This window comes from Rousettus aegyptiacus, unplaced genomic scaffold (assembly GCF_014176215.1).
Source record: "Rousettus aegyptiacus isolate mRouAeg1 unplaced genomic scaffold, mRouAeg1.p scaffold_m13_p_5, whole genome shotgun sequence".
NCBI classification, from domain to species: Eukaryota; Metazoa; Chordata; class Mammalia; order Chiroptera; family Pteropodidae; genus Rousettus; species Rousettus aegyptiacus.
Genome location: NW_023416308.1, coordinates 11,496,984 through 11,518,991, shown reverse-complemented (window position 1 = coordinate 11,518,991; position 22,008 = coordinate 11,496,984). Strand labels below are relative to the sequence as shown.

Here is a 22,008-nt window from a genome sequence, read left to right as displayed (position 1 = left end):
ACTGTTCCTCACTTCCACTCCCCACCCCCATAATAAAATAAACAACAGAGAGAGAACAGAGTCTCCTGAGCACACAAGCTGGGCTCTAAAACTAGCGTCTGACTTAAAAACTTTTCTTTTTTATTATCCCAAGGGTTAGGGGAGAAAGAGGACACATTTCTTTAATAATCTTTTAATGAGCATCTGCTGAATGCTCATTACAGGAAAGGGAATACGGAAAACACTAGAAGAGTGGCTGGGAAGATTTAAATGAATAAATAATTAAATAAACCGGACGGAGAGTAATTTCAAGTCTGGATTATAGCCTAGCGTCCATAGTATCTTCACAGTGCTCAGCACATCTCACATGCTCGTCAAATAATTGCTTAATGAAGATACAGTGCGGTACAACGGTCTTCCTCAGTGCAGGGAAAAAACACGTGGCTGTATTTACCTTTGGGGGTCACGTGATTCTCCGCGCCCACTCCTATGAATCCGCCCGCCGGAGGGATTTCGGAGCAGGAAATGTGATTGGGTATCTCGTGGGCACGTAGTTCTCGATTTCTTTTTCCTATTGGTGAACAGAGGGCCAGCTTCCGTCCAACCTCCGCGGCAGACTCAGGCCCCGCCTCTCTCGGGCGAGGGGCCCGCGCCCGCGCATGCGCAGTGGTTGGTAATGGTCCCTAAAGGTGGCCTCAGAGGGGAGTGAGGCCGCAGTACACCCTTCTCCTGAGGCAGAATCCCACTTGAAGGACGGATCAAGTGTGACAAGGAGGCGAACACACGGGGGGTGTGACGTTGGGTCCAACTTTCCTGCCATGTTCGTGCCTCTCTGGGTCTCTTACTCCCTGTGCACACGCTCCTCTTTTCCCAGTTGGTAACTCACTGCTTTTATCTCGGGAAGGGCCGGGGGCGCGGGGTCGGGAAAGTGTGCTAGGAATCAAAGTGGGGCTAGAAGAAAGAAGGGGCGAGGCAAATGAGTTTTAGGCGGAGCCAAAGGCCTCTGGTGCGTCTTAAGCCCACACTTGAATCCCCACCCCCACCTTCAAGAGGTAAAAAAAAAGGCGAATGGATTTGCAGTTCTGACCTCCATGCTTTTGTATTTCTTGTTCCCTCCGGTCGGGATGGCCCCCTTTTCCCACCTGGTGAATGCTTATTTATTTTACAGGATCTAGCTTGGGTCACTTATGTAAGTTTCCCTCCCAAAATACAGTTGCTTAGTTACCCACTGGGTTTCTACAACGTTAAAGAGAGAGCTGGATGGACCGGGTTTGATTACTGGCCTGGTCACCCTAGGTGACATTTGGGCAAGGCACGTAAGTTTCAGGATCCTCATCTTTCAAAAGAAATAATAGTGCACAGATCATAGGGTTGGTTGTAGGAATTAGGTGAATCCATGCGTTGTAAAACACTTTGTACAGTGCTTGTTGTGTAGTAAGTGTTTAATAAATATTGTTTCCCAAGGGAATGGAGAAGGAAGAATATTCACATTTTATTTTCTTTAGAAAAGCAGCAAGCAAGACTTGGTTTTTATAATTTTTTAAGAAGACAAACAGGCACACAAAAAGGAAAGGTGGCCCTGGGGAAGACTCCTCTGAGTCTACTTAAAGAAGTAAATAGGGCACAAAGGTTTGGCAAGTGATGGCTACCCACCATCCCACCGGCCTCCCATATCCTAATTGTAATGGCTGACATTTGCTTACTTTGTGCCAGGCACTGCTGTGAGCATCACACACATCGTTACCTTGTTTAATCTTCATGACAACCCCATGAGGTAGCTACTATTATCTTCAGTTATAAAAAAGACTGAAGATAAAACAACTTGCCCAAGATCACTTAACTAGTAAGTAGCAAGAAACGGATGGAAATCCAAGTCAATCTGTACCCTAAGAGTTTCGGTTCCATGCTATATTCCTTTTCTAATAAATAGAGAAAAAAAAAGCAATACTTTCTTGGATGAGTTTTTTTTTTTTTAATTTTTTTTTTTTTCTTCATGAAGTAGACTTTATCTGCTCTGTGGGAAAAAAAAATCGATCTGGGGATGATTCCATAGTGTAATGGTTAGCATGTCTGCTTTACACGCAGAAGGTCCTGGGTTCCCACCCCAGGTGGAGCCATAGACCATACCCTGGGTGCGCCAGGCCCTCTGGGCAGACCAGGCCCCCCAAGGGTGCCAGGGGCATCAGGCCCCGGGTGCATGCCTGCGGGGGGAGACACCCCACCTTCTGAGATCCAGCTCTTAAGGGGAAACAGCAACATCCATAGGTCAGGGGTGGAAGTTGGGGTCAGGAAATTAAAGAGGGAGAAAAGAAAAAAAATTCTGGATCTTAAAGCACCATCTTGAACCTCAACAAGAATGATATATCTGGAATTAACTATTATATCTGGTGGCAACCTCTGCTATACTAGGAGCAGGGTGTCCAATCATCCTGGTTTTAGCACTGAAAGTTCTGCAACTCAGGAAACCCCTCAGTACTGGGCGCCTGACCTAGGCGCGTTGAATTTCTTATTGGTCCTTTGATCCTCCCAGGAAAAGCTCGGCATTCACTGAAAACTGATCTTTATGCATGTTCAAGCATCTCTTGTGGGATTTTTATTGAGCTAATGTTTTATAAAATGCTTCACAAGCTGCTTGGGGTATAATGTGCTCAATAAATGCTACTATTTAAGGGACAGGTGAGAGAAGGATATTCAAATTATGACAGGATAAGAAAGAAAATATGAGTCAGTGGGAAGGAAGTTTCGCGTGTTATGTACCCATTTGCCTTTGTGACTCCTACTTACTAAAACTGTGATAGCAAAGCAGAATTGTGGAAGCAACTGAGGGAGAGTCTGACAGAAGTCATACCAAAAGCTGGGCTTATGCAGTTAGAACCATGTAAGCAGGGCAGTGACATATTGATAGCACACACTAGTAGATGTTTGTTACTCAAACTGAGGGCATTTTTGGTGGGTTTGGAACTGCCACGCTGGTAGAAAGCTAAAGATGTAAAGTAAGGAGACATGAAAACCATCACCTTCAGGAAATACCAAGCTTCTCTTGAGACAAATTTTTTGGAAAGAATTCCATCTCAGGAGGAAATGTGAACAAAAAGAACATTCCTAAGGCCCTCAAGACTTGGTTTCAACAATCATGTCAGCATTAGGTGATGAAAGAGCCTGCCGGCCCTCCTTGGCGACCTAACCTACTCTCCACTGCCCACCACATTTTAACCCTTTCTGGTCTTCTCGGCCGGGTATACCGCGCTGACTTCTGCTTCTACTTCAGGCCGACTTCTTTCTAACCATAATCTTTAGATAAATGAAAGCGCTGTTGTTTAAAAAGAAAAGATCTGGGTGGAAAAATCTACTTGGATTATGGTCTTGGCTCTGAAACTACATACTGTGGCCTTAGGTAAGTGTGGACCTTAGTTTCCTCAAAAATGAAGGTGGCGGGGGGTTGGGTGGTGGACTAAGTTTTCTCTCATTCTGTCATTCCATGCGTGAGTCTGTGACATTTTCTGGTAGAGAATAGGGGTGGGAGAAATAGCACATCCTCTGTGAGCCACTTTAGGAAAGAGGTTGTATCTTTGTATCCTTAGTACCTGAATATAATGTCTGTCAGTAACCATTTGTGAAATTTGTGGATGAGAATAGCTTGAGATTCAAAAGATTCAAAAGACTCAGGTTTGAGTACAATTATTGGTACTGACTGAATAACTGAGCAAATCTAGTTCAAAGCATTTAAGATCTCTCTCTAAAAAAAAAAAAAAAGCCTGGAATGAGATTTAAAGCCACCTTATACCCCTTTAGAATCAATTATTTGCTATGAGCAAACCTACAGTTGTGCTGGTGAAAGGCACTCTGCTTTCTCAACATCTTGGGTCATTCTAGTTAACTGAAATTTGCTTCCTAGGCAAGTATAGAATGAACATGTATTGCCTGCCCTAGTTGTAGACAAAAGACTACCGGAATAGGCTGTGATTCTTTCATCCGCTTCACCTTTTGATGAGATTGTGCAGAAAGCTTTAGCTTGGTACAATGATTCTGGCTAATGCAGTAATCAAACAAGTCTTGCTGCTTTCCTCAGCAGAAACAGATCAATTTAAGATCCCACTTGGGAATTCACTGTTTCCTCTCTACAGAACAGGTTTGAGGCAGGTGTCTCATTCTGGCTGAAATCAAGCAGAAATCCTTAGAGAACCATGTGATAAAGCCCCATTTGCTTTTAGCTGATTAAAAAACATAAGTTCAGACCACATATCTGGTATACTATTTTAAAAATTATCCCTTTATTCTTTGGTTAATAAATTCATTCATAGCATTGCTCATCTTTTCAAAAAAATATATCAAACCGGTTCAGTCAAAGACATTTAACCATTTGGAATTACAAATTAAGTCATTTCCTTCTCCCTTTAGTCTCTATGTTAGTGAAATCCCTGGGCTAGCACTCCAGGGACCATTCTGGCCTACATAGTTCCTGGGCCATTCTGCCTGGTGAGATAAAGAAGAACTGAAAGCAGTTATCCTATCAGGAGAAGCTGCTGCTTTGAAAAGTCTTTCTTCAGGGAAAAATCTCATCAGCCTGAAGATCTTAACTCCTTGACTCTGAAACCTGCCCCGTTCAGAGATGTGCTGGCAGAGATGCTTGGTTTGCTGCTCTCTGTGGGCTGCACTCAGCTTCGATTAGTTAGAGGAAGAAGGGATGAATCCGTAGAGATCTAAGAAGAAATGAAGCCAGTTAATTCCAAAAATAAGCCAAGAGTGGGGTGGGGGAAATTCAAACAAATATAGCATTTAGGACATGTGAATATGGCCACTATATATTGTTAAGCGAAACAGGACATAAAACAGTATGATTCAATTTTTGTCAAAACAGATTTAGTTATACCAGAATGCTAAACTTTGGTTATCTCAGTGGTAGGATTATGGGTAACTTGAATTATATATATATTTTTTATGCATCTGTATCAACTAAACTTTCTATAATAAATATGTATCGCTTTAGTAATATGAAATTAGGTAAAAAGTAGTTGTGCCAAGGGGACTTATTTCATGCTAGTCATGTCCTGTTCCTTGAGCTAGATGCTGTAGGGCTTAATCAGGCTGCTGGCTTATGATATGTGCACTTCTCTATAGGTAGAGTTCGATTAAAACAGTTTTTAAAAAGTAGTTGTTACAGGAACTCTCATTCATTGCTGGTGGGAATGCAAGTGGTACAGCCATTTTGGAAGACAGTTTGGCAGTTTCTTTCAAAATGGAACGTACTTTTATGATCCAGTAATCTCACTCCTTGGTATTTACCCAGATGAGTTGAAAACGTACATCCACACAGACACCTGCACACGGACGTTTATAGCAGCTTTATTTATAACTGCCGAAAACTTGGAAGCTACCAAGGTGTCCTTCAGGAAGTGAATGATAAGTACTGTGTGAGTGTGGGCAGGGACAAGGGGCATATGGGGACTCTCCCCTTTCTGCCCGTTTCTGTGAACCTAAAATTGCTTTAAAAAAAGAACAAAGTGATTGTAATTATATTAACCAATGTTACCCCCAATAAACTTAATTAAACATTAAAAATAAGTAAATAATAAAAACAAACAAACAAACAAAAAAGTGGTTGTAGTCTTCTGGTAATATAATAAAAACAAACTATAAACATTAAACAAGGGAACTGTTGGTATGCGACTTATATCTCAATAAAGCTGTTTATATTTTTAAGTGATCGCACTCGTTAAAATTGATATAAACTACTGACACAATATGGATGAACCTCATGAAAACTGTGCTAAGTAGAGAAGCCATCCGCAAAAGGCTATATACTATATGAAATGTCTAGAATAGGTCGAAACAGAAAGATTACTTGTTGCCAGCAACTGGAGGCGGGGCGGGGGGGGGACAGGGGAGGGGGCAAGGGGGACAACTGCTAATGGGTACAAGGTTTCTTCCTGAGATGATGAAAATGTTCTGGAATTAGATTGGTGCAGAGCTTTACCACTTCCTGAGGGAACCGAAAACAACTGTATACTTTTAAAGGGTGAACTTTATGGTATGTGAATTCTATCTCAATAAAGCTGTTATTTTTAAGAAACGGAAAAAAGTTATGGCAGATTTTGGAACATCGTTTTAAATAGCTATGTGCCTAGACTTTGAAAATCATAGTCTTTCAACAGTATAGCTTGATGCACATTAAAAAACCTAATTAAAAGTGGCCATACATTAAGAAGCCTAGAATCTTGTACATTTTTCCAGTGCTCTCACTTGAATGGGAACTGGAATCTGATATCTGAGAAGGCATTTACCGTTAGCAGGAGGACACAGGTGAAAGTTCCAGCGTCTGGCTCAGGAATGTCAGACTGTGTCAGTGTGGGTCTATTAAAGGCAGCAACTCCCCACAACGAGAATCCAGTTTCAGACACGCCAAGTCATCCGACCGCGTGGGCCCAATATTCAGTATTGCAATTGGTAGCTTCTTCTCCCGTGCAGTGAGGATAAACCTGTAACCAGAGTATACCTGTGCGAGGAGACACAGGTAAGAAGAGATCTCTAGATGCAGGAAGCCAGAAACCAAACTGGGAGCCTCTCAGGGCAGTCACCACCCTGACCAAGTCAGATACCTGCAAGGACGATCCCACCACCAAGAGAGAGTCGGCTTCTCTGACCCGCCTGTGCACAAAGTCCACCTTGACAGGGTTCACCGTGTCCCCGAAGAAAACGACATCTGGTTTCAGGGGGCCACCACATCGAGCGCAGGATGGGACTCGAAAGCTCTGCACCTGCTCCTCAGTGAGAAAGACATCTCCATCAGGAGCCACGCCATGGGCCTCAGCACTCCAGGTGGGGTTCAGGCTTTCAAAACGCTCCTGCAGCACCCCGCGGGAAGTCTGTTCACCGCAATCCAAGCAGAGGACCCTGAAACCGAAGAGGAGGCTGACTGATCGGTCTGTCCTGGGGAAGAACGAAGCCGTCCAAGCTATTTCAGCCCCAGCCATTTTCAGCCCCTCCATCATGGCTTCCTTTTTCTAACAGTTTCTTCTCCATTTTAGGAATACCTTCTCTTGACCTCTTTAGCTACCCCCGTTTCTCACCTTCAACCGCCAGCCTTCTAGAACAAGTAATGCACACTTGCTTCCTTACTCTATGCTCCTTGCTTAACCTTCTGCCAGCTCATTTTTATCCTTAGTGTGACTGCAAATTCCTTACCAAATGATTTCCCAAATACCCAAACCAGCTTTTCCCACCATTCTCTTTCTCTGCTGTCCTCATCTGCTGTAATTGTCATGACCCATCCCCACCCTTTCTTTAAAAACACTTTCTCCCCTCGCTGTCCATGACATGGTGTCTTTTGGGTCTCTTGTCACCTCTCTAATCAAGAGAACATGAGCTCCATGAGGGCAGAAACTTGCCCTCTGTTTGGCAAGACCACTGCTCCCGACCACTGCTCATGACCAAAAGGTGCCCACTAAACAGCTGTTGGAGGAATAAAAGGTTGTTTAGCTGGTTCCTCCTCTGCTCCTCAATCCTCTAGCTTGTTTTCTTTCTACATCCCTAACCTTGGGGACTCTCCATTTTCACTGCTTCAGTGCTCCTGTGCTGATGGCTTCCTCTGCATAGGACTCCACTTCTGCTCTCTCTCTCAAACTCGAGTCCAATTCCAAGTCTTCTTGACTGTCCTGCCAAGTTTACGTTCTGTCTTTGACTACTCCTCCCCAACTTCTCCATTACCATCATTGCTCCAGCTACTTGGGCTGACAAAAAACTTGTTACCCTTTTTTCTCCTTTTTATCTAGTCAGCCATCAGATTATGTTGACTTTTTTTTTTTTTTTTTTACTTAAAAGGATCCTCTGAAATGACAAGAAGTCTCGGATTTGTTTTAAACTCTTTAAGAAGAGATGAAGAAAAGAGATAAAGTCAACATAAAATCATTGAATCTGATGGTATAGGGGAGTTCATTATACTATTTACTTTTGTGGATGTTTGAAATTTTCACCATTAAAAAAAAAAAAAAAACAACTTTTAATGGACCCATAGCCATCATTAGTTCTCTCATTCCTCTGATGTCACCTTAGCCTGGGTCCTTCAGGCTGACCCTGAGCCACTCTTTCTAATCCTGTCTAGCCTTCCTCAAATGCTATTTTTGTCATGTTGCTTTCTTGCTCAGAAACCAATAACAGCCCACTCTGGTCTCTCACAACAGACCCAAATTGCACTGCATGATTTTCAGATGCATCTATGAGTTGGGTCTAGCCTTGCCAGACATCTGACTTCATAGCAGTCTCCACGGAGGCCAGACCAGACTCCTCTGGGCTCTACAAATTCCTTTCATTTAGAAAGCCCTCTTTCCCCTCTTTGCCTAGTCAAACCTGAGCCAGTCTCAAGCCACACCTTACACATAAAAGCTGTCCTCATTTCTCCAATCTTTACTAAGTCTGTTTCTTTAAACTTGTAAAGCACGTCTACTGAGGACCACACAATTTAACAATCAAGTGTGGAGTTGTTTGTCATTAAACATGTTATTTTTGGGTCTCTCCCAAACAGATTACAAAGTTCTCACATATAAAGTAGACCATATTTTATACTTTGGTTTTGATCCTGCCACACCACCAAGTAGCACACCAGTACACACCACATGTTACAGGCACCCAATAAATATTTTACAATTGGCAGGAGGATCTCTGGGGCTTTAAGATAAGGAAATGGTCTCCAATTAGCTACGAGTTATTGCCAGGGCTGCATGTATTCCTTCCATCAATATTTACTGGGTTCTGACTATATGCCAGGCTATGGTGTGTTCTATGTGTCTGGGCACCAGACGCAGCAGTTTGTAGCATATGCTGTTGGGGCTCTGCTCATAGTCCCTTCAACACACCTAGAGGTCACTGCATGCAGTTCTCTTTTAAGCAACTTCCTGTGACCGAGGAAGCCTTCTCTGCAGGAGCAGAGTCAGTGTTAGGGAGTTAATTCCCCGAGAGTGACCTTCACCCAGTGATGGATCGGAGATGGTAGATAAACACCCCAGCTTCGTTGGTTTTCAGTGAGACAATCCTGAAACCTCCTCTAAGGCAGTCAGGGGGCCCTCACTAAATTGAGCTCCAGCTGCCCAAAGCTGTAACCCATTTATTAATGTACCCTTTCTTGGTTTTCCTCCCTTCTCTGTTTCTCTTCCCCACTCTCTCACTGAGTTTGCAGAGATCACCTCCCAAATAAACAACCTGCTCCCAAATCCTTTTCTCAAGGTCTAATGACAACAACAGTGATCAAGACGGCCAAGGTGCCCGCTCTTACGGAGCACACATTTCTGCGCTCAAACCGTTTAGACCATCCTGCACCTGTGCATGCATCCGTGGAGTTCTGTCAGGCGCTGGCTCCCCGCCTTGGTGTGCAAGGCGTCCACATTTTGGGTCACCAACCAGTACAGCTTTCCGAGTCTTTCCCAGTTGCTCAGAGTCCAGTGTGCAGGGTTAGGCTGGTGGGAGGAGAACTGAGGCCAGCCCACAAAGTTTCTGGCCCAGTACCGCTGGCGGACTGGGGCACTGCGAACAAAATCCCCATGCTGGATGGGCCGCCGGTCAGTGCGGGCATAAAGTCCCACCTTTTCTGACCTGTAGTCTGGGATCCCCGATTCGGTGGAGATTCCTGCCCCAGTCATCACTAGGAGTCTCTTGGAAAGGGTGATGAAGCGCTGTAACTCTTTGACCTTTGCAGGGTCTGTAGGAGGACTTGGTGGCACAAATAACCCAAGGGAGCCACGCGAGCAATGCCGGCTGAGGTTCACCATCCAGCAGCCTTTCGCTGCCCTGAAAGTCAACCCAAAGCTCATTCTCATTCTAGAGAGAAAGAAACCTCGTGAGAAATCCAGTTATGTACTTATTTATTGAGGTATAATTGATAGATAACATTAATTTCAGGTGTGTGACATAATGACTCAATATACGTATATATCGTGAAATGATCACAAGAAATCTAGTTATATCCATCACCATATATAGTTACAAAAATTCTTTTTTCTTGTGTTGAGGACTTTTAAGGTATAATCTCTTAGCAACTTTAAAACATGCAATACCCTGTTTTTAACTCCAGTCACCATGCTGTACATTATATCCCCATGACATTTATTTCATAACTGGAATTTTATACCTTTTGATGACCTTCAGTCATTTCTCCCATCCCCCAACCCCTGCCTCTGGCAACCACCAATCTGTTCTCTGCATCTGTGAGCTTGAGTTTTTTGTTTTGTGTTTTAGAAACTCATTTTTAAGAACAAAGGTAACCATCAACTGATGAATGGATAAACAAAACGTGGCCTACCCACACAATGGAATATTATTCAGCTATAAAAATGAATGAAATTCTGATATTTGCTACAGTATGGATAAATACTAAAAACATTATGCTAGGTAAAAGATGCCAGTTACAAAAGGACAAATACCATATTATTCCACTTATATGACATGTCCAGAACTGGCAAATTCGTAGTGAGAGAAAGTAGATTAGTAGTTGCCAGGAACAGGAGGAAGGGAGAATGTATCAGAACTTCATTCATTTTTATAGCTGAAGAACAAAGGTATGATCTAAGCATTGAGCATCAACAGCTGCTAACATTACAAAAAGAATTAGAATTATGAGACTCTTGACAGAAGAGCACACTGCCATCCAAGATGTCTGAGCAAAAAAAAAATTAATTTGATCCTGATCAAGTCTCTAAAGCTAATTAACAATTACAGGAACTACAGAGACCAAAGCAATGTGTTAGATGATGCCATTTGTCAACTGGCAAACTCCAGAACAGACAAATCAGTTTCTCCAACGAATAAACTGCAAAAGGTAGATATACAGAGATATGAAGGGGAATTTATAGATTAAAATTTAAAGACCAACCGAATGTAATCAGTGGGCCTTATTTGAATCCTGATCCTAACAAACTTTTGAAGTATGACATAAGACAATCGGAATATTAAACATTAACTGGATGTCTAATATTAAGAAACTGCCATTAATTTTTTAATGTATGACAAATAGCATTGTGAACTTTAAAAACGTCTTATCCTACAGAGCTATACATTGAAATATTTAGATGAAATGCTACATGTGGCAGGAAATGGTTCAAAATAATATGGGGGTGTCTACGGCCACGCCAGGCTGAACATGCCTGATCTCTTCTGATCTCAGGAGCTAAGCAGGATTGGGCCTGTTTAGTACTTGGATGGGAGACCACCTAGAAAGACCAGGTGCTGTGGGCAGTAAAATAATAAAATAATAATGATAATAATATGGGGGTGGTGGAGTAGATAGGAGCATATAAATGAAACAAGTTTAACCAAGAGTTGTGAATTATTGAAGCTGGGTGATGGGTCCGTAGATCGGTGTCCATAATATTATTCCATCTGCACAAAAAAATAAAATAAAATTTTTTTTAAAGTAATTCCTTAGAGGAATGTCTGGATTGCAGATGTCCTGGAATGCCCACGGCGGTGGTAGTGCAGAAATGCCAAAAGCCATGAGATGAAGAAAAATGATTATAGCTTTTGAATATTTAAAAAATTTAAGACATAGAGTCAGAGAAGCGAGAGAATAAAAAAAAGAATGGAGATGCTTGAAAAGCTAAAATGTCGTGGAATGCTTTACCTAAAAAGAAGACAAAACGCCCATATCCAGACTGTATCGGCAGTCATACAGTATTCAGAGAAAACATATGTGAAATTAACTGTACCAAGTTAATTAGGGTAGGTAACTTAAAAGTATACCTCCCTCATGTTGCCTTAGTTCTAGATAAAAATGAAAGTAAGGGTATATGATTATCAAAAGTACAGAGAGATAATCAAGGCCTAAGTGTAGCCTTTAAAAATAGAGGCAAATCCTAACTCTAAGCAAGAAACCACAAGTAAAGAAAAGCTTGGGTAGCATCCTTATTTCCCCAAAGTAGTCCACTCTAAATGGGATTATGGAGCAGGCTACTGATGAAGCTGCCAAGCCAAAAGGTATCTATCAATCAGCAAACTTGAACCTTGAATTATTTTATGAGAAATATTTCAATATTATGATGAGGGCCAAGAGCATGATAATGAGAAAAAGCTGGAGGGTAGGAATCTGTTAGCATTGCACACAATATTGTCTTCTGGAAGATAATATCTAGGTATTAGAAAAATGTATTGGAAAGGATCACAGGTTTTTACATGTCTAAGAAAGCTATCTATCCAGACTATACTATTTCCTGTGTAGATTTCATACTTATTAAAACAACCTACTGATAATGAATTAATCAATAACTACAGTACCTCAAAGGATGGCCCCCAAAATACACAATAATATCTTTCACTAGAAAGGTACAGCCCCCTTCCCTCCACACACACCTAGAGTGTATTAATAATCTTACTTTGAAATCCAAATCGATCTTTTGTAAAATTTGAAAGGGTGTGAGCTAGCTCAGAATCTGATTACTCAAGGATGCATTGAACATTGAGGCTCCAGGCTTTTAGGAAAAACTGACCCTTACCAGGGGTCTGCTGGGAAACTGGCTTCCCTTTCTACCCTCCACCTCAAAAAGAGATAGAATCCCATTATGGCCATTTTCAGGCTACCAATGGTTTAACTACTTGCTAGCAAATTCCTAAATATTTAACAACTGGCCCTCACTGGTACAAAATGATACCAACATCTTCCTGGGTCCTGTGAAGTCCAACCTCAAACAACAAGCCTACCTTTTTATTATATTTTAATAATCTATTTTGGTCAAGGATGTCTAATACCTTCCACAAAACAGAATCTTGTCTCCACCCTGGACTATTTCATAACAGCTCAAGCCAATTTTATCTTCCTGACCTCTTAAGAACCTACAGACAGTTCTACTACGCTGTGGCCTTCAGAGAGAAATGAACTTAAAATGGCTGGTGAATCCGCCAAGGCTTTCCGTACTCAAAGGAAACCGTATATTTTGGTTTATCATTAAAAAATAAGAAAAGAGGTCTAAAAAAGAATCTATTTTTTAAAAAAGGAGGGAAGGTGAAGTAAAAATTAGTAAAGCTGCATAACATGAGGCTTACTATGTTTCTCCCAGTAGCACCTGGCTGGGCAGAACTGAATTCCTTGTAAACTTCAAAAGGTTTAATGGCTTACCCTCAATATCCCTTAAATCCCTTAATACCTCATTGTTATTCCATCTGTGACTACAACTAGATATGTCTCTATAAAAAGAATATATTTATATTTTTAGTTAATACCACCCCTTGTGGAAATATGTGTCCCATAAACCTACTTCCCATTTTATAAATTAGAATTATCTTATTTCTTCATACTCTAAGAACAGCACAATTGAGTCCTACTAAGCCAGGTGTTGATGAAGTTGTTGCTCAGACTTTTCAGGCCTTTTATTTTATTAATGTAATTAAGCACATGAACCTTTTATTCTTTAACTTCCTCCATATTCTTTTAATTTAGTCCCAATTGCGAACTGCTACTTGCACACAGCAAAGAGTAGTGAGACATGGCAAGACATTCTACCCCTGCATGTCTGCTTCTATAGCTGTAAAAACAAGGCTTTGACATTATTTGAGCGAATGCAGAAATTCTCTAGTGATATGCACCCTATATGTAGGGTAAACTGGCTTCTCCTATTATTTTATGCTTGGTTTTTCAGATCTGGGATCAGGACCCTGATTTCAACTTGACATTTCACAGCGATACTTGAACAGCTGAACAAATACAGAGTCCAGGTTCCTGAGACCAGAGGGCTGGGGGAAACCCGCTCTATTAGAACAGCTACTCTTTCCCAGGTCCCACCAAAAGGCAAAGAGGAGAAATAGGAGAAATTCCTAACAAGAAATCCACAACTTCTAGACACTTACAGCCTGCACAGAACACACTTACCTTTCACAGCTGAAGAATTACGTCACTCCCGACAGCGGAACTGACTGGCTACATTTGCATTTTGGGAAATGTAGTTCACAAACTTAAATGCTGCAAGGGAAACTGCAAGTCCCACAATTCTCTGCGTTTCACTATTGAGGGTCTCATATTTTTCAGTAGCGCCCCCTCCCTGTCTGCTCTTCCTGGTCAAAGGATTTGAACCCTCGGTTCGCGACTTACCCCTCTCGCCTAAGCCAATTTATTATCTTCTCCGAGAGAAGTGTTTAGAACTTGCCGCCGAAGTCCTGAATGCAAAATTGTGCATCCAAACAGCACTAATTTAGGAATTCATTCTCTTTTAAGATAGAAGTTTTAATAATGGGTCTAGATTTGATTCACCCTCAACTTCAGTGTTTATGATCCTTTCGACTTACCGTGACAGAATCAAGTTCCCTACCTTGCAGTGAGTTGTCAAGAAGCACATTCACAAGTGCCTGAGAAATTGATGTTTTTACATATTAATGAACAACTCAAGCCGAATCTAATACACAGGAATTAATGTGTTTACCCACCTGGCCTCTCCAATTTCATTCTCTATCTTGTGTTTTTATTAAACAATGCCTGGGTCTCACTCCCAGAGATGGATTTAATTGGTCTGGGGAGATGCCTGGGTATCAAATCGGTTTACAAACGTCCCAGTTGTTTCTAATGTGTAGCCTATGAGAACCGCTGCATCAACTAAATAAGACATCAGTCAATTTATGAATGAGAACATAATCAAAGGGCAGCTAACGGGGAACGTGAAGACCACCTAAGGATACCACTTCCCCCAGTTTAAAATGAACGGAAGCCTGGAGTAGAATGGAAGCTGGAGTCAGTGTTTTACTTCTGGTCCTCTCATTGAATGTATGGAAGTAAATATTGGTAAAATAAGCCAGTTTAATAGTATGGGAGCAGTACCTCCAGCAACAGCTAGGATGTCACTTAGTTGGGAGAATCACCTGACATGACAGCCTTTTGTGCCTCCATTAACCTGTCCACAGTGGCTGAATAAAGGACCAATATGTAGACTGGGAACTTTTACTAAGTCGAAAAAATTTTAATTCAGAATATTTTCTGCACACGTGAGGATTTGATCAAAACCGATGGAAATGCCCAAGCAGTGACATTCCCTCTGACTCCAGACAAATTTTACTATGAAAAATTTCAAACTCATGTTATTTTTTCAGTTCTCCAAGTGACATAAGCATTATTAATGGAGACTGACTAGGAATATATGACTATTGTACTTTTAGGGACCAAAGAATCTGTTCAGGGAAGAAATTAACCGAGTTTTCCTTTTTTCTTATAGTGCTGAGAAGTTGTCTGTGGAAGGTCGTCATCCAAGACAACTGATGAAACACACACTTTCCCTTATAGCTACTGACAGGGTATAATGAGCCATCCAATCATTACAATCTCAAAGACTGAGAAGTCTTTTTATTTCTCTTAACCAGAAATTACTAAGTCTTTGATTGTATCAAAGTAAACTAATCTAAATTAACTGGATTGCTAGTGTTTTCTTTTTTCTGCTGGTTTTTCTTACCCTGGTACTTAGGGCTGTGAAAAAAGAAATTAACTACACATCAGTATCAAATAGCCTTTTTTAAATGTTCATTTTTGCATCTAGATGATGACTACATGAATATTCACTTAGCAATACCTTGAATGTTTCATGTTTAAAATTTCTTATAATAAAATGTTGGAGACAATGTCATTTTCTTAGAGACTGCTAATGAGTAGCATCTTAATGAGTAGCAAAAACCAAAAGTACTTTGGAGAATATAGTTCAGGGAGGAAAAAAATCCAGATATAGGTTACTAATAACTTTCCACTTGAAGGGAGAAAACAAACCATGACATAGTTACTTCAAATTTCATGAACTGTGGACATTTCTGTAGAAATAGCCTTTTTCTTTCAGCCTCTCCCCTCTGAATTAGGATGCTCACAGAAAACTCTTTTGTTTTTAAATAGAATTACCATATCATCCATTTCTAGGTATATACACACACAAAAAAATTGAAAACAAGGATTCAAACGGATACGTGTATGCCAATGTTCATAGAAGCATTTTTTACAATAGTCAAAAAGTGGAAGAAACGCATATCCTTCAAAGAATGAATGGATAGTAAAATTCCATGCAATTGACTATTAGTCATAAAAAGGAATGAAATTCTGACATATATACTACAACATAGATGGACCCTAAAAACATACCGTGAAACAAGCCAGACACAAAAGGTCAAATATTGGTGGTTCTGCTTATATGAGGTACTTAGAATAATCGAATTCTTAGAAACAGAAAGAATAAAGGTTGCCAAGAGCGAGAGGAGAGAGGAAATGGAGTTAGTATTTAATGGGTATAGAGTGTCAGTCTGAGATGATGAAAAAGTTCTGGAGATGTATACTGGTGAATGTTGTAAATAATGTAAATGTACTTAATGCTACTTAACTATACACCTAAAAATGGTCAAACTGGTAAATTGTGAGGTATATTCCATCACAATAAAAAAAAAAAAATCTCGTTTGGAAAGCATAGTTTCACTGTTAATCCGGAGCCAAATGAGTAAATAGCCCATTTGTCACTGCCCAATTCATTCTCTGAATTGTTATTAGCATGTTTCCTCCCATAATGCTTTGCTTCATGCTTCGCCAAAACCTAGTTAAGTGAAACCAAGCAGAAGAATCTTCGGAAACAGCTTATGCATTTCTTAGAGATCTTCATATGGTCGTATAATTTTCAACCAAACAATAATTGAAGGTTTTTCCATGGGACTCAAGCTCGCCTTTCTGTAATAGGAACCTTGCTTATTGGGGGCGATGAGTAGGGACGAGTATTGGTTAGCTTTGCGCAGTGGCAGTATCGTAGCCAATGAGGTTTATCCGAGGCGCGATTATTGCTAATTGAAAACTTTTCCCAATACCCCGCCGTGACGACTTGAAATATAGTCGGCATTGGCAATTTTTGACAGTCTCTACGGAGACTGAATATATCAGTTGAAAAAAAGGATCTTTCTTTTGTGCTTTTACATTTTCGTTTCTTTCATTTCCGAGCTTGTGGTGGGTAGAATGTTATCGGTACTTACGTGGTCTTCACGAAGTTATCTTCTACTTTTCGGGTTAGAGATCTCTGTAGGATTTGCATTTCAATTCAACCTTTGTAGCTTACCTAAATAGTTGATTTTTAAAATCCTCGTTCACACTGTTTTTTCTATTCGCCACCCTAACGTTTTAGATTCTGACTCTGAATTGTACCCCCTCTGGTTCCTGTTTGCTGTTTATGCACCCTGGCCTTTAGCTATTCATCCTTTTTCGGTTCAGCCTCGTCCTTCCAGCGCTCAGTTTCTCAAAATTCAAGTCAATCCTGTCATCTCTGTGACGTCACGTTGATTTGCATAAAATTCCCCAGCATCCCCAGCGAATGTGAGCTCATTTCCAAATTTTGAGTGTTAGACACGAAATGATCCAACAACAAGAATCTTCCCATGCGGACGGACCTTAAGTATAACTGCTCGAAAGGGAACGCGTCAGATCCACGAACTCGGTGCGAGTCGCTCACCCTTTGTGAAAAGTCCGTTGTCATCTGTCGGGGAACGGAGTGTGTGCCTACACCGTCCAGCTTTGCGCAGTGGCAGTATCGTAGCCAATGAGGTTTATCCGAGGCGCGATTATTGCTAATTGAAAACTTTTCCCAATACCCCGCCATGACGACTTGAAATATAGTCGGCATTGGCAATTTTTGACAGTCTCTACGGAGACTGAATCTTACTGGTCTGAAAAAAAAGGAGTTTTGGGTATTAGTTACGTGGTTGTGATATGATCTGAAAGCAAGTTGCAGTTTTTTGAGGTACATTTGTAGTGTTGGGGGTTTTTACGTGCAGAGTGGGCATGACATTTGGTGTTTAAAAAACGCAGTGTTCTCTCTCATGTATTTTGGAGTGCACCGCGTAGGCCCCCCATTAAAGGGGGTGTTCGCTTGGTCGTAATAATTTTCGTAGCTGTTCTTTACCTAAAAGCTTGCAATTAGTAAATGGCAGAATCCACCAGCATCTCCATCCGTAGAATTACAAATTTGCAGAAATGAAAGGAATATGAAATCGTCTCATCTAAGTGTTTCCTTTTTAAAAGCGACTAGGAGAGAAACGGAGCAGGCTCGCTCAGGTCCCACTGTGGAGTTCCGGGCAGAGCTGGGCTTGGAACCAAGTCCTCTTACCCCTAGCGATGTGCTGGTTTCCGCTACACCGGCTGCCTCTAGCCCTGTCCTGTTAGGAAGGCCAGGGATATCCCTGGACAGACGACCTCAGCAGTCCTACCACCGTGCATGGCAGATTCAGCTGCGCCTGTTTTGGCCACCACCCATCAAACTCTCCTCTGACCTGTAAACAAAAGGATGCCATTACTAAGGGCGAAGGTGGTGGAACAGCATAGCATCTCTTGGTTCAAGGAGACACTGGGAGAAACACCTGGCCCAGTCCTTGCTTTTTTTCTTGAAATTGACTTTTTTTTTCCCCCACTAAATGTAATGTCTTTGGGATCCTTTATAGGTTGTCGCATGTATCAGTAGTTCATTCTTTTCTCTTGCTGAGTAGTATTCTGTTGGGTAGGGGGAAACTTTCCTTTTACCCCCTTAGTTTCTCTGCTTGGTTGAATAATTCAAATGTCACACTGCAGATTAACAGAAGAAAATCAAGTTTTAATACATGCACACTGGAAATTCACATAAGCATGAAAATTCCAAAGGCAGTAAAGAGAAAATGAGGCATATATATCATTCTGGACCAAGGAGTGGGAAGCAGAGGTCTGGGACTTCAAAGGGGATAGGTAAGGCAAATTTACAAGGGGATGAAAAGAGTTAATGTTTAGTAAACAAATGTTTGCTGGGCCATCTTGAAACAATGGGACACAGGGAGCACTTTGATCAAAAGGGCTTTGCTAGGTTCCTGCTGTCTGTCATACCCAATTAAGGTTTAACTATAGTTACCGATGATGGTAACTCCCTTCCTGGAGGAAGTCCTCTAAAATTCTTTTAGTCAGTAAGAAGAAACACCAAAGTTTCTTCTTTAGTCTTCTGAGCTTTCGTTGTTTTTAGTTCAGAATAATCTGCATGCCAGGGTATTAAGGTGACTTGTTCTGAATCCCCACAATTCCATTGTATGGAAGTACCAGAGTTTGTTCAACCATTCACCCATTGAAAGACATTATAAAACTGCTAAGAACATAATTGTACAAGTTTTTCTGTGGACCTGTTTTTAATTCTCTGGGCCATGTGGTAATTGCTCTTTTAATTTTGTAAAAAACTGCCAGCTTATTTTTCAGAGCAGGTGTACCATTTTACATTTCATCTACAGTCTTTTAAAATCCATACAAGTCCCTTTGCCTTTTTTCTTTCCTTTATGACATTGATTTTTTAGAGTCTAAGACAGTTATCTCGTAGAATATGTCCTTTGTGGCGGGGTTGTTTATCATGTTTCTCTGTCCCCTGTACTTCCTGTAAAGTGGAAGTTAGACGTCCGAGCTTGAATAGATTCGAGAGAACTTCAGAGGTGTCACTGTGAACTTTGTACTGCATCTTGCACTATTAGTGATGCTGAGTTAGAGCACTTGGTAAAGGCAGTAGTAGCTTGCTCTCTCACAAATGTAAAAGTGCATTTTTCCTTATGTAATCACTAATCTGTGGATGAACAACCCTTGACATAGGAACCATTTGAAACTAAAAGCCCTTTGCTGTCCACAACCATTCCATGAACCACTTCCTGATCAGGCATCAAGATACTGAGCCTGAGAGAGGGGTTGGGGGATGGGTGAAAAGGGGAAGAGGAATATAGTCAATAATATTGTGAGAAGTTTGCACAGTGACAGACGATTACTAGAATTAGTAGGGTGATCACATTGTAAGGTATAAAAATGTTGAATCACTGTACTATACATCTGAAACTAATATAACCAATGTAAGATTATATAACAACTATACTTAAATTAAAAAAAAAAAAAGATATGGCTGAATGATGATAAATTAACATCACTACTTTGAAACCCGCAGTGAGTTTCCTGAGATCAGGGCTTATGTTCAGGACCTGTGGTCCCAGGAAGTCAAGAAGAGTCCCCCTGAGAAGCCAGTGTGTCAGAAATGTAGTGGAAAGAGGGGATCAATGACAACTGATCTAAGGGGCATCCTGGAGACCCTGCTTTGATTACAGGAACTGCAAAAGTTGCCAGGGTGTGTTGCCCAGAAGCTGAAATTTCAAGGAGCTACAAAGATTCTTGATAGTGTGGTCTGAAAATTCACTCCAACCATTTCTTTCCATTTTAGCTGCTTGCCAAGATGGCTAACCTGGGTGTCAAACCAGGCCTGGAGGAAAGAGAAGATGAATGCTCTTTCCAAGCAACTTTTGTATTGATCAGAAAGTCAAATGATGATCTGGCAAACACTAACTCATGTGAGGTATGGGTGCTTATGTGTTTTTCTTAGAATTTATAGTAGCAAGTAAAGATAATAACTCATTTGTAAACAAATACAAGAAAGAAAGGCATGAAAAATAAAATACCACCGATACAAAGAACAAATAGCTTAAGGAAAGCAAAACAATGTTTTGTTTTGTTTTGTTTTTTAAAGGTAAAATTTATGGAACGTGCATGTGATATTTTACTCTCATCTACTGGCATCTTCCTTTGTCTGGGTAGTTTGAGTTACGACACCTTTATTTTAATTGAAGTAAAATTCACATAACAAATTAACCGTTTTAAAATGGATCCCTGTGATTTTTACATAGTATTTACTGTTCCACAACCCAATCTTTTTCTAGTTACAAAGTTACATCATGTCTGTGTATAAAATCCAAACATCCTGTATATGAAGCAGTGAGGAAGCCTCCCACCATAATCTCACTCCCACTGCTAGAGGAGATAGCCACAGGTAGGGGAGATTATTCTTCCAAATGGTTCTATTCATGTGTCAACATAATTATGAACAAATGTTGGATTATACTCTACATACATTTATACTACTTTCTTTTTTTTTCTGCTAAACAATATATCATGGACATATTTTCCGTGTCAACACACAGCTCCCACTTCAGCTACATCCCCTATGGATGGACATTTCAGTTGTTTCCAGTTCTTTCTGATTACAAGCAATGCTACGATGAATATCCTTGGAAGTTCTAGGATATTTTCAGAAGAATTTTGCCTACTCGTGGGGTATTTTTACAGGTGAGATTGCCTGCACAAAGGCCATGAATATTTAGCATTCATTTTAAGAGTTTCTCTCCTCCAGCACTGTACCAACGTATTCGCCCACAAAGCCACGTAGAGCATCTGGAGAATGTTTAATGTGTATGTTTGGACGTGCACTGCAGTTTTCACTGGACTCTCCTCGGTGAGGGAGGGGAAAAGGCAGGAGGGTGAACTCATCCAGTTCTAACACTTGTTTGTTCTCTAGCTCCTTCCTGGGCAAGAAGCAGGGAGAAGGAGCTGGGCTGGGTGAGGTAATCCTGACCCTCTTCCCCTCCTCCATGTATGGAAATATCTTTGCAAACATCAGCCCCTGTTGGAACTAACCGCCACCCCCACCCCACCCTCCCACCCTGTTGCCCAGAGCCAGCCTGGACCCGCTGGCTCCGGGGGACAGAATAGCTGGACTCCAGGCACTATTTCAGCTGGGAAAGGGTCCACAAGCCCCCAAACAATCTTTTCAGTGTTCAAGTTACTGGAGGATGTCTGCAAGAATCCTAGCTTTTTCTAGGTTAAAAATATCTCATGCCTGAGGGGCCTTCAGAGTCTATCTCAGAAGAGACTGGCTCACAGTTCTCCATCACTTGAGAAATTAACTGAGGCCAATTGATTTTTCCCCCACAAAGCTCTGAAGCCAGACTTTCTGGGTTCAAATCCTTGCTCCACTATTCACTAGCTGCAGGACCCTAAGCCACTTAACTTCTCTGTACCTCAGTTTTCTTGGCTGTAAAATGAGTGTTAGGATCACATCTATCTCAGAGACCAGTGGATCTCCACCTGGCTGTGCACAAGAATCACCTGGGGGAATTTTTTATTTTTGTATTTTATTTTATTTTTTATTATTATTTATGCCTACAGTACTTGGTCTTTCCAGGTAGTTTCCCATCCAAACACTAATCAGGCTCAACCCTGCTTAGCTTCCGAGATCAGACATTGGG

The 22,008-nt window shown here is 41.2% G+C and overlaps 1 protein-coding gene, 2 non-coding genes and 1 pseudogene across 6 annotated transcripts; 3 read left to right on the top strand and 1 right to left on the bottom strand.

Annotated features, from left to right (window-relative positions):
• Positions 1–4,228: 4,228 nt before the first annotated feature.
• Positions 4,229–13,867, bottom strand: SIRT4 (sirtuin 4). Of its 4 annotated transcripts, none has more exons than XR_004951001.1 (5): positions 13,823–13,867; positions 9,289–9,786; positions 6,576–6,870; positions 6,261–6,472; positions 4,229–4,679 (listed from the first exon to the last, which is right to left on the bottom strand). XR_004951001.1 is itself a non-coding variant. In XM_016127241.2 (4 exons), the coding sequence occupies exons 2-4, from the start codon at positions 9,783–9,785 to the stop codon at positions 6,320–6,322; spliced, it is 945 nt and encodes a 314-aa protein (XP_015982727.1). In that variant the 5' UTR covers position 9,786; positions 13,823–13,867; the 3' UTR covers positions 6,158–6,319. The 4 variants fall into 4 exon arrangements, 1 of the variants encoding a protein (XP_015982727.1); XR_004951002.1 differs by having other exon boundaries at positions 9,562–9,786; XR_004951000.1 differs by having other exon boundaries at positions 6,261–6,870.
• Positions 11,081–11,199, top strand: LOC118603528 (annotated as a pseudogene).
• A 2,816-nt stretch (positions 13,868–16,683) lies between the features above and the next one.
• On the top strand, positions 16,684–16,824 carry LOC118603254. Its single transcript, XR_004951139.1, has one exon. It is a non-coding gene; the product is annotated as a U4 spliceosomal RNA (small nuclear RNA).
• A 633-nt stretch (positions 16,825–17,457) lies between these two features.
• On the top strand, positions 17,458–17,598 carry LOC118603253. The gene has a single exon (XR_004951138.1). It is a non-coding gene; the product is annotated as a U4 spliceosomal RNA (small nuclear RNA).
• Positions 17,599–22,008: the final 4,410 nt, after the last annotated feature.

What these genes read in the sequence shown, in the direction of transcription:
- SIRT4 (XM_016127241.2), bottom strand. Translation starts at nt 9,785, where the DNA reads ATGAGAATGAGCTTTGGGTTGACTTTCAGGGCAGCGAAAGGCTGCTGG. An exon ending in CTCCACGGATGCATGCACAG is followed by an intron (nt 6,871 to 9,288) that starts GTGCAGGATGGT and finishes CTTCGGTTTCAG; the next exon opens with GGTCCTCTGCTTGGATTGCG. An exon ending in TGGTGGGATCGTCCTTGCAG is followed by an intron (nt 6,473 to 6,575) that starts GTATCTGACTTG and finishes CTCCTCGCACAG; the next exon opens with GTATACTCTGGTTACAGGTT.